At 40.7% G+C, this 11127-nt stretch overlaps 2 protein-coding genes across 4 annotated transcripts in view; both read right to left on the bottom strand.

Moving 5' to 3' along the window:
* rgs12a (regulator of G protein signaling 12a) overlaps positions 1 to 6892 on the bottom strand; it is a 40578-nt gene extending 33686 nt beyond the window's left edge. For 2 of the 3 annotated variants that reach the window (XM_067523192.1, XM_067523194.1), the window contains exons 1-3: positions 6187 to 6363; positions 3478 to 5357; positions 2249 to 2341 (exon numbers count right to left, since the gene is read on the bottom strand). In XM_067523192.1, coding sequence (XP_067379293.1) covers positions 2249 to 2341; positions 3478 to 5268 — 1884 coding nt within the window. In that variant the 5' untranslated portion in view covers positions 5269 to 5357; positions 6187 to 6363. Of the gene's footprint in view, positions 1 to 2248; positions 2342 to 3477; positions 5358 to 6186; positions 6364 to 6809 lie in introns of those variants that run through there. The other variant, XM_067523193.1, reaches the window with a different exon arrangement.
* A 539-nt stretch (positions 6893 to 7431) lies between these two features.
* Positions 7432 to 10837, bottom strand: msantd1 (Myb/SANT-like DNA-binding domain containing 1). Its single transcript, XM_067523200.1, has 3 exons — positions 10185 to 10837; positions 9808 to 10104; positions 7432 to 8744 (listed from the first exon to the last, which is right to left on the bottom strand). Exons 1-3 carry the CDS (start codon positions 10436 to 10438, stop codon positions 8453 to 8455), a joined length of 843 nt encoding a protein of 280 aa, XP_067379301.1. The 5' UTR covers positions 10439 to 10837; the 3' UTR covers positions 7432 to 8452.
* Positions 10838 to 11127: the final 290 nt, after the last annotated feature.

Raw genomic sequence — 11127 nt, 5'->3', positions numbered from 1 at the left:
CACCGATGGGGGAGCTGCTATGCAGTTGGCCAACACTCACCAGGAGCAACTAAGTTGGGGTTCAGTGCCTTGCTCAAGGACACTTCGACACGTGAGCGGAGGAGCCAAGGATCGAACTGCGGGACTGGTGGTCGACCGCTCGACCTCCCTGCTCCACAGTCTCTCTGCCTTCCGTAAATTATACTGTATTTCTCTGTATGACCTGCTTTTGCAGAAATCCTCCAGATGACATTCTCTGAACTTCAGTCCTCCAGATATGGACAGGAATTGGAATTTTTACTAGAAATTCAAGGCTATAAAATCATAGCCCACTCCCAAGGTTTAAACAGGAAACTGGACCTAACCCCTAACATTTTTCATTTTTTCACCAACTGTAACTGACATGGTTTTGTGCAAAATGAATAGATTCCTCTTGCACTGCAGAAAATATATTTAACTGTATATATGTAAATGTAAAACTGCTCCTGTTTCGATAACTTCCTCGTATCAGACTATTAAATATTTATGTATTGTATCTATAGTAATAAAAATCCAGTTTACCTAGGTACAACTATGTACCTTTAACAAAACAAATTAATCTAACTAAGTGAAAGCAGATTTTCAAAACCAGTTAGACATATAATGCGAAGTTTAAAACAGATGGCCTAAATGTGATGTAACTGTCTCTTCTGAACAGTGTATTCCTAACAATGAAAAATCACATTCATAACTCAATAATTCATGCATCCCAAGCCATGACAACCACATCAATTTACCATAATAAATGCCAAACAAAACTTAGTCTACTTCAGTTGTCTTTTAACCATTTATTCTACAGCTAATATAATTATGTACAGAAACCTAATTACTTAGGATGTTTGGATGTGAAGGCTCAGCATTCTCTGACATTATTGTCAATTCCAACATAGTAGTCCAGCCTGAACTGCTCTTTCCCTGTTGGTGTCAGGGCAGTTGCTGATAGAGTGGAGGTGTGAAGTCCAGGTATTACAGACATCAAATTGTGTGACCAGGCAAAGTGAAGAAACAAAACAAAACACAGTGCTACAAGTGTGAAAGCATTTAGCCAATGATGCTCTTGTTCCATCTAAGAAATTTAAAATACAAAAACTGATTACAGCGATGATGCTTTCAAGTTTGTTTCATTTTAAATATAACTGACTTGGAATGAGTCACTTTCCCAAACCAATAAAGCCACATGATGGGGATATACACATATCACCCTACTTGGAGCTCAGAAACAAACAAACTAACAAACAAAAAACATAAATTAGTACATGCTTCTTCCATTATCTTCAGGATTTGGAATAAGGGGAGAATCAGTATTTGCAGTAGTTTAAATTGGGAATACAATCATACTGTGGGCTACTGATTAGCCTACATTAAATAAAGAATGAAAGAAAGCGCAGACACTGTGCTATGCAAGTACAAATTCTGCAGCTTTCATATGCTGTCACAGTCATCTTTCCAGCATCAGTGCTTCTGCAGCAGACCCAGAGCTTTACAACAACACTGTTTAGTGTGTTAGGACAGTCCTGAGGAGGAGATTTGTGTACCTCTTTGAGTAAAATGTGTGGTCTGTGGGTGTGTCAGTGTGTGACTAATGCACAAATATACAATGGAGTATGCCAATGCTCCCAGAAATTATAAAACATTGTGTGTGCATGTGTATTTATGAATGTGAATCAGTGTGCACGATTAATGTATACATGCAGAGACCATCTGAGAAAGAGTTGCTGAACAGCATTAATATGAAAGAATGTGAGCAGGATATTCAGTCGTGCAGCAGTGCTCATTAGTGAGCCAAACAAACAGGACCGTGCCTCTGTCCTGCACAAAGACCACTTTGTGAGCAACCCCTTGCCGTAAGTGTAGCAACAAACACAGAGTTCAAGGCAACGGAAATGAAACGTTAAAAAAGAGCTGAAAGTGCAGCAGCATGAGAAAGGGGGATGGTTCAATTGAATGTTCGTGTTAGCAAAGATGACAACTCAGCATAATGGGAAGTACAGACCACGACAGAACATTAACATAAAAACACTACAATACATAAAAATGTTGAGGATTTGCTCAGTGGAAAAACAACTGGTTTGCTTCCAGAAGAACACTGCCACTACTGTTTGAAACAGCTTTGGTGAAGAAGAATTACACCAAAATCAGGGAATGAAAACACAAATTATATGATTTTACTTATATGAAAATATTTCATTTAGGAAAACCAAAAATAAAAGTACAAGAATGTTGCGCCTACCTCAAGGTCATCCAGTGAACGTGCCAGACTGAGACGTTTGGCAGAACGCCGTTTAGAACCACGGACAAAACCCATACCCCAAAACCTGGAGCCCTATCAAAATAAAGGAGAGACCAATATAAGTGTGAGAGAAAATGCAAATATGACTGTATTAGCCAAGATGGTTTACCATACTACAATTTATTTTAAATGTCAGTATTTAATTAAATTTGAAGGATATATTTTATTAACCTGAAGCATATGATAATAGGGGTCTTCTATGAAAACATGCATAGTGGTCGCATACATTTAATATAAAAATGATTACAACCCTGTTTCACAAGTCCAGAGACAGAGGTACTAATTCACACTTTGTCAAAAATTACCAAAAGAGATCAGGTGGAACAAACACATTTTTTTATTAATCCGGTGATGATAATGCAGTTTACCAGCCACTCCATCTCCTTATGATTAGAGAGGCTGTGTCTAATGTTTGAACCACTAAGAATTGCAGATAATTACTGCTGCATGACATTGGCTCTACCCTATAATTTGCCTGGCTTCCTGAGCGAGACTGTCTTCTTTCTAATCTAATGCAAGCTGGGGGACAAAGACACAATCCAGAGCTAATAATAAACAGGAAAATACTTTGCTTGAATAAGTAAGGTTGACAATACCAGTAAATATTTTAAAACAAACTATAAATGTTGGTGCTGCATTTTATCCAATGCAGGCTGCACATACCAGAAAATGTACGTTTTTTTCCTTTATTAAAAACATTATTTATGAATACAGTGCTGACTAATAGGAGTTGCAGGTGAGAGAAAGAAAATTAATTTTGAACTAATTTTGATATACAACTTAAAACATCGCTCTCCTGAGAGATGCTCATTTCCAGGACTACATGGATACACAGGGACATCTTGTGGGCAACGAAGACATCAACACACACAAAAACATCTTGCTCCTTGCTTGTTCTCACACACATTTGTGACAATTGCATCATTCAGATACAACAGGTACATTTTCTGAGCTCAATTTACACTCATCAGCACTTGACTGTAGAAATAGTGGTATTGTATTTCGCTCTAGGTGTAACCCAAAAACAGACTCGTTACCACCCCCTCACTGTCTGGAAACTCAATTCCCTCTGTGTGACTATGTAATACACACTGTATCTCTGTGTAAACATAATAAAGCTCAGACACCAGTGCATCTGTCAAAGTATTACCATTTAACATTTTACTTACATTTTTGGTACTCTCATCCTTCCGCTGTTTCTCTCTCTGTTCAAGAAATCTTTTGGTCCAGTCCTCTCTGGGAGGCAGCATCAAGACATCTCCTGACTGGTACCTTTCTGAAGGGATCTGGTTCATTGGTGGGGGCAGATTAGTTGTGCTGGAGCTAAGACTAACAATAGGGGACCAGTTGTCACTGGACATCACCTGAGGCTCTGGATCACCACTCAAGGCTTTAGGACACTTGGGCTTTGAGAACCACCTTTGGCTACTTCTGAAAGGCTCTCCAAAAAAGTTTGTTTTTCTACCCAAAGGCAAAGGAGGGGGTGGGGGCTTAAACTGAAACTCAAGCCTGGGTGGAGGACCTCCATAAAAGCTAGTTAGGGAGTCAGGACCAGGTAGTGACTCTGAAAGGGAATGTATGTTGAAATTGTTCTGGTTTTGGTCATTCTTAGAGAGGTTTATTGGGTTGAGGTCATTAGCCACAGCATAATCCCAATGACAGCTGGGGAGGTGGGGGCCAGGGTGGTTTTGGATTGCAGAAGGGAAATCCCCATCCGCTCTTTCAATAGGGGGGGACGCATTTCCAATTCCACTGTCCCCATTGCTGCTGGAGCTACCTTGTTTGCCAGTGCTGCCATTTTCCTTGCTTTGCTGCTCAGCTTCCAGATCCAGTTTGGACCTGAGCCTCTCCACAGCCTCCCCCATGTCACTGTACAGGACTGTTACAAAGTGTAGGACATCTGGGGGAGTCTGAGGGAATTCCAGGCAGCCCAAAGCATCTGGATCTGGAGTGCAGCCAAAGCCAAAGCGTCCAGCAATCCCCATGTGGTCCTCATGGCTTCCTAAATCTGGGTCAATGAAGAAAACATGACAAGAGGTCCTCAGTGGACCATCGTCTGGGATCCGACCATTGAAAATATGCGCTGTGGTGACGAGACAAAAAAAACGTGGGTCTTCAGCACATACAGCCCCTAAGACAAGGTTCTCAGCAGGAAAGGCTGCCAGCACAGCTCCAGTGTCGTCACAAAGTCGTATGCAGTTAAACATGATCTTCATCAACACCAGAGTATGGGTATCCTGCTCTGTTCCCAACTCTCGTATTCGTTCACGAATGGATTTTAAACAGTCCTCCTCTGACTCTGTAGCATTTAAAATCAGCTCCGTGGAGCTGAGGTAGCCCACCACCAAGGTCATGTTTAAAACATTCCAGACAGGGCTGACATCTTCTGTCTCCGTAAAAAGAGAGTCTGGTCCCCCCACTCGAGAGGTTTCCTCCTTTGGGTGCACAGCTAAAGAGCTCCAGTGTTGTGACCACTGAGACATATCAGGCTCCGATACCGGCCTCTGTTTGGTGGTGACAGCATGACTTGAGTTAAAGGAGGAATTGTTTGAATCATCCGAGATAGTGCGGAGAACACATGCCTTTTTTTCATAAATATCACTTTTTTGGCTGATCCCAAATTTTGCATCAATAAGGATGGGGTTCCCCATTATCCGGCCTTCAGTATGAACCACCAGCTGCAAGAGTCCTTTGCAGGTGCCAATCAACTGCACCACTGTCTCATGTGAAGCAGAGGACACATCAGTTCCATTGATGGCCATGATGTGATCCCCATGTTTGAGTCCCACAATATCAGCAGGGCTTCCGTCCAAGATGCCCCTCAACAGACATGGCCTCTGTCCTGCAATAGTAAATCCGTATCCTGCACGGCCACGGATGACCTCCACAGTCCTGAGCTCACCAATAGTGTTTAATTCCAAGCACCTCCTTGCACCCTCAGGCTGTCCCTGTATCCTCATATTTGTTGTAAGGTGCTGTTAGATCCAGTGTGAGAGATCTGTAACACCAGTTGCCAACACTATTGTGTTGTTGTCATTCTATAGTTACACTAAGTGGGAGAAACAGAAAAAAAAGTGGCTTGGTTAAAATACACCAAACTATACAGGTCACATGACAGGTTAAAACACATTTTAACAACATTAATGAACAAAATAAAATAGACAAAACAAACTGCCAAAACACATAAGTTGTCAGGGTTAGTTTTATTCATTTTATTGCCCGTTTGAGCAATTTATGCCTAAAAACTATATTGATTAATAATTTTGATGATAACCCCTCATTAGAATCGTTGCTGACTAATTTTCTGGCAATTAACTAACGGCAAATTAATTATTCCTGCTCTACAATACCTGGTAAAACAATTATATTAGCCTAAGTGATTCTTTTTAATTTAAGTAGGGTACTAAAATTAAGTTTTGTACAATACAAAAACAAACAAGGGGGCTATTCTTTAGCCATCGTTCAGTTTTACTCGTACTCAGAAATTTAATAACGAAGTAAAACACTGATATCGATCTTAGTTTACCAATTATTTGTCAGAGATAAGACACAGGGAGCTTTTATGTCCTACAGCTTGCAAATTACTTCCATCCCCCCAAAAGTCCCAGCTGGCTCCCTGCTCAGCAACAACACTTAAATGACATCCAGACTCTCTGGTTTCGGTTAACCACTGGTTTAAAACGGTTCAGGGCTCTATTCACCATAAACGTTAAACATTTTCAACACAGGAAACACCTGGCGAGAGAGGCTGCTTTGTTATTTAGTTTTTATAAAGTCAGACTCATTAAGCAGTAGTGAACTCACATGTTAAGACCGAAACCAACTCAACAATGAGGTCATTTGGAGGCGGAGTGACTTTTTAAAGGTTTAAAAATTACCTTTTCCGCGGTGAAGGGTTCCGGAACAAACACCAACAGCTTCACATTCGCGGTGATATAAGGCCACGCGTTTGGATTTTTTCAAATTGCACGTATTTTTTTAAACAATATGTTAGGGAAAGTAGTATTTCGCAGCCGTGATTCCGAAGTTAGTCCTTCTACCAACACACAGCACTATCTCCCTCCATTCACTCGCCACGGAGATCACAAAGCGTCTTTCACTGTAACCATGACAGCGTAACGTCTCTGGAACACGTGACGTCCTTATCAGGCCAATCAGCGCGCGAGTTGAATTCAATATTTAAACAATTGGAGTGACGCTATTGGCTGACGTTGATGACAGTTGACAACCCTTATTTTGCGCTTAAAAACATAACCGTGCTAATAATTGAAAATTTTCATAATTTAATACGTCTTTAAAATAGAAATAAAATGAATAAAACCACACTCTAATAATCGTTACTAACACATTACATGCTATTTTAAAACGCAAATATAAATTTATCACATTTATATTCTCGATATATTAAATAGATAGATAGATAGATAGATAGATAGATAGATAGATAGATAGATAGATAGATAGATAGATAGATAGATAGATCTATGTATAAAAGTCTCACCAATATGTTCTCGTTTTCTCATGTGGATCGCTACCTGTCTCTTGCACACTGGTTTAGTTTTTCATACTGTTTGGTATGTAAACAATACCTTTGCGATCAAAGGGCTGCAACGGCTGCACACGGTCACATGGTTTACTACCTAGATCCTTTGCAGAAAACAGGGAGTAACTGACAGTCATTTGATTAAATGTGCCATGTGGCATTGGGATCCTTGATAATCGAACGTGAGACCGTGCAAGATGCTTCATTTTCTTTCAATAATTATTTGTATAAGTGTAGCATTCAGGCGTTGGTGGCAATTTGGTGTACATCTCCAAAAAAATTAAATAATACTAAGTTTTCTTTTGAATGAAGCACTGAATAATATGGAGTTGGTTTAGTGTGTTATGGAACTAACTTAATCCCTAGTTTCTCCAAATCCTCTTAAAGTAGTCTGAAAGGCAATTAAAGACCTAATGTTCTATCACTCTTTGCCTTCTGTGTTTTTTTGTACTGCATTATTTACCCTGCAGAAATAGATATGTTGCTGAACAGTGGGGGGAATACAGTGAAACACATGAAATGATAGCAAATTCATGTTGTTTTATTTAGGAAAAGTGCAGGGACAAGTAATTTGTACACAGATTAAAAAAATCTGCCTGTGCTTTTCTGTTTACATCTTAATGTTTGTATTTCTGTCATGTCGTAAAAGCATAATGCACCTTACTCACTTTACTTGGTGTGCATGCAGAGAATTTGAAGTCAGGGTGTGTGAAGATAAAAGTGAGTCAGTGGACTCAGTATTTGTCAAGTTTTATTATGTCCAAAGGGGGTTTTGTTGAAATATTCTTTCAGTTGGAAGTAATACATTTGTTTTATACATAAGTCACCATTGGAAGCATCTGTCTTTTCCAATAATTTCTGTGGTGCTACATTACCATGGCATTGTAAAATCAAGGATAGAAGCAAGCTGTCTCTTCTACAGGAGATGTTAGGTCAGTGAGTTTTTGTTAATATTAAATGTACTGCTACTGAATACAAGCAGACATTTTAGAGCTGTAAGTTTTCCTTATACTGAAAATCCTATGCAGTTATGTTGCTTACGATGCTACTTCTTTAAAGTTCTTCCCAACCATAATGTCGCAAAAGATAAATGCCTCAACTACTGCTTCACTATGCTACAAATTGCCTGTTTTGGCATCACATTTTTCTAACTTGTAATTATCTTTGCATAGTGAAAAATGAAATGACAAGATAAGTCTGTTTTGGCAAGGCTGTTGTCCCACAGTTTAATAGAGTACTTGACAAATTATCAAGGAAGAACATCTTATTTATTTGTCCCGAAAATGAAAACTCTGATTGGACCCTAAGCTAGAGTAGATGCTGCAATGCCAGCAAATATCAATATAGTCATTAACAAGGTCATATTCCATTAATCATATTCAAATGGATGACACTTTGGAAAGTTGTAACGTCATGTTTTTGGTTCTCTCCCTGCAACATCTCTGCATTTGTAAATGCTATACTTGAGTCATGAGTAATGCAACACAATGAACCTTAAATACATTTAAAGTTGTAATGAAATCCAAAATATATATACTTTATTTTTGCTTCAAAGGGGATAGGCGAGGCAAGACATGCCTTTAAACTGCAACCCTCATACTTCATGGCTTCCCTGAATCTTTGACCCCGCTTGGACCCCATGAGGCTGATTTCGAGGAGGGGGACTGAATCATCTTTTCCAGAAGATTCATCATGCGCTCCTGCAGCTGCAGACACTGAACCTGGAGAAGGTTCTGTTGGTGCATGGCTCGACGGACCTCCCTGCACGTTTCCTCTATTGCCCGGCTCGACCTTTTTTGTTGCTGCAGCATGGCCTGCATCACCTGCAGTTTCTTTCTCTTCATTGACATGTGCTTGCTGGCATACCTCTTTCTGGCTGTAGTAGGATGTGAGCTGGAGAACCGAAAAGGGAGCTTTTTAGATGTTTCAGAAAGACTAAAACAGTCCAATCTACAGGTTTGTGGCTGTCTAATAAAATGCCTGACAAGTACATAATAAACAAATTGTCAGTGATGCAACTGTCCCACCCCACCAGTTGTAGCCCCGCCGAGCCACCAAGAGCCACCTTGGTCCCGGTCCCAAGCCCGGATAAAATGGCAGGGTTGTGGCAAGAAGGGCCAAAAGGGTAAAAACTCATGCCAAAAACATGCGGAACATGTTTTGCTGCAACGACCCCTGAAGGGACAAGCCGTTGATCTTGGCTTAGTGATGTATTCTCTCCCACAAAACATACCAAATATGATAGAGACAAACTTCAAAGAAAATTAAATGTTGAATTTCCAGTTACCACACTTAATCACTAAAACAACACTAATGCAAAACACCCAAACTAGCTGAAACACAGCCAGGCCCTCCTCCATTTTCCCTTGTTTTTTCCTGTTAATGTGTATTTATAGGTATGTTGATAATTTGTTATTCTACATATATAGTATTAATAGCATGGCTACTATCCAGCCAATGAGAAAAGAAACAGTTAAACTAGTTATGCTAAAATGGAAATTAGCCTAGCTTAGCATAGCATAGCAGCAGGCTGTATACCTGCCATGTCAGCCTGTGATTTGTTGTAGTAAAGCTACTCTTTGAATAATATATTTAATAAATTGTAAATCTTTCTCAGTTGGAAGTTGCATATTCTATATTGAGGTACAGTGATAATGAGCAATAGTAATTTGGTGATAAGTTAGTTTGCAGAGTAATAGTTGTGGTACATGCAAGAGAAAGCACGTTATAACATGACAGAGTAATGCCTTGTAGACATTATCTTTGTTATTGCAGCTTAGTCGAATATTTAACAACTTTGGTGTATAGTTTCCCTGTAAAAACAGAATACAAAGGTCAGTTTAACAGTGATTAAAATACGTGCACACACACACACACACACACACACACACACACACACACATAACACAAACACACACACACACACCCAAAGAAATGTTTTGTCTTGCCCCTGTACCTGGAGCCCTGTGTGTGCTCGCTGTCAGAGCTCAACGAGTCCAGTTCTTGTTTTATCTCCATCTCATCTGAGGAGCCTGTGTACTCTGGCAGGAATCCCATCACCCCGTCTTCTGACTGTGCCATCAGGTTAATTTCTGTAGACTGGGAGGAAGTAGAGGGACCTGCAGCGGAGCCCTGAAACTCCAAAGAGTTTACCCGCCCATTCTCTAGTGGCTTGGAGAGGATCTTCTCGATGGCCTTGTAGTATGGCCAGTCCGGGCTGTCCCCACTTTCACCAACTGTTGATTTCAGTCGCCTGTGGAAGCAAAACGGGATGTTTATCATACAACAGTGTAACAACTCTACTGGGCTGACATTTGAATCTGGTGCACTTACCTGAACTGGAAAGACATGTTGGTGATTTTCATTTTGATCTCCTCTTTAAACCTCTGCTCTCCGGTCAGCTGGAAGAACCTCTGGGACATCTTCTCATAAACCTTGGCGTTCCTCTTGCTCATCTTCAGTTCGTTGTGGTGTTCCTCCCACACGTACAAGAGGGCTTTCATTTCGCCATCAGTCCAGTTCGGGGCCCGTCTGTGTTTCTCACTGTGGCCTGGTATTAGGTAGCTGAAACCATCCTCTGTTGCCATTTTTTTTAAATGGTTCTCTTAGCCTGTGCAGACTGTGGCTGCAAAAATAGAATCTTTAGAGGTTGGATTTGAAAGTCTTTTACTGTGCTAAGAGCTGTGTTGAGTCTGCAGTGAGGAAGTGATACATGCAAGAAGGCACACACACACCGTCCTGCCTGTGCCCTTCCCCCTAGCCTCGCTGAAAGAGGACTCAAAATGGGGCCTAAGGCAGGAGAGGAATCCGGTTAAAAGCTTTTAGTGCTGCGTGATGTCACTGTGACATCAAGTTGCCTTGGCAACGCTGAAGGAGGCCCTTTATTTTCCTCTCCACTAACCACTCCCATCTGCTCTCTTTTTCCCTCCATTTGGCTCTATGTACAGCACAAAAAGCTTTTAGCTGAAAGGCAGCAGTGTGAGTGAGCGAGATTGCTGACAGTTCGGAAATGTGAGCCTCCAGGGAGGTGGGAAAAAAACTGAGCTGAGACCACGGGTATGTGTTTCCTTGGCAACGAGGTACTGGATTTGGTAGTCAGCCAACACACTGCTTCATTTAAAAGCTTTTAATAATAGACAAGTGGTTTTGAGACGGAGAGGGGGAGGATTTGCTTCATCTGGCGTGATGTAGAAGAGAACACTCCCTGCCTGCAGTTTAGAGCTAAAAGCAGAGCAAAAGCCTTTCACTGGAAAAGCGTGAAAAACTTCACATGGAA

This window comes from Channa argus, chromosome 12 (genome assembly GCF_033026475.1).
Source record: "Channa argus isolate prfri chromosome 12, Channa argus male v1.0, whole genome shotgun sequence".
Lineage (NCBI taxonomy): Eukaryota > Metazoa > Chordata > Actinopteri > Anabantiformes > Channidae > Channa > Channa argus.
Note: the sequence above shows the minus strand (reverse complement) of the source record. Positions and strands in the feature narration are given on the sequence as shown.

Coding starts and splice junctions, on each gene's coding strand:
- msantd1 (XM_067523200.1), bottom strand. CDS start 10,438: ATGGCAACAGAGGATGGTTTCAGCTACCTAATACCAGGCCACAGTGAG. Junction 10,105..10,184: donor AACATGTCTTTCCAGTTCAG/GTAAGTGCACCA, acceptor TTGCTTCCACAG/GCGACTGAAATCAACAGTTG. Junction 8,745..9,807: donor GAGCACACACAGGGCTCCAG/GTACAGGGGCAA, acceptor TCGGTTCTCCAG/CTCACATCCTACTACAGCCA.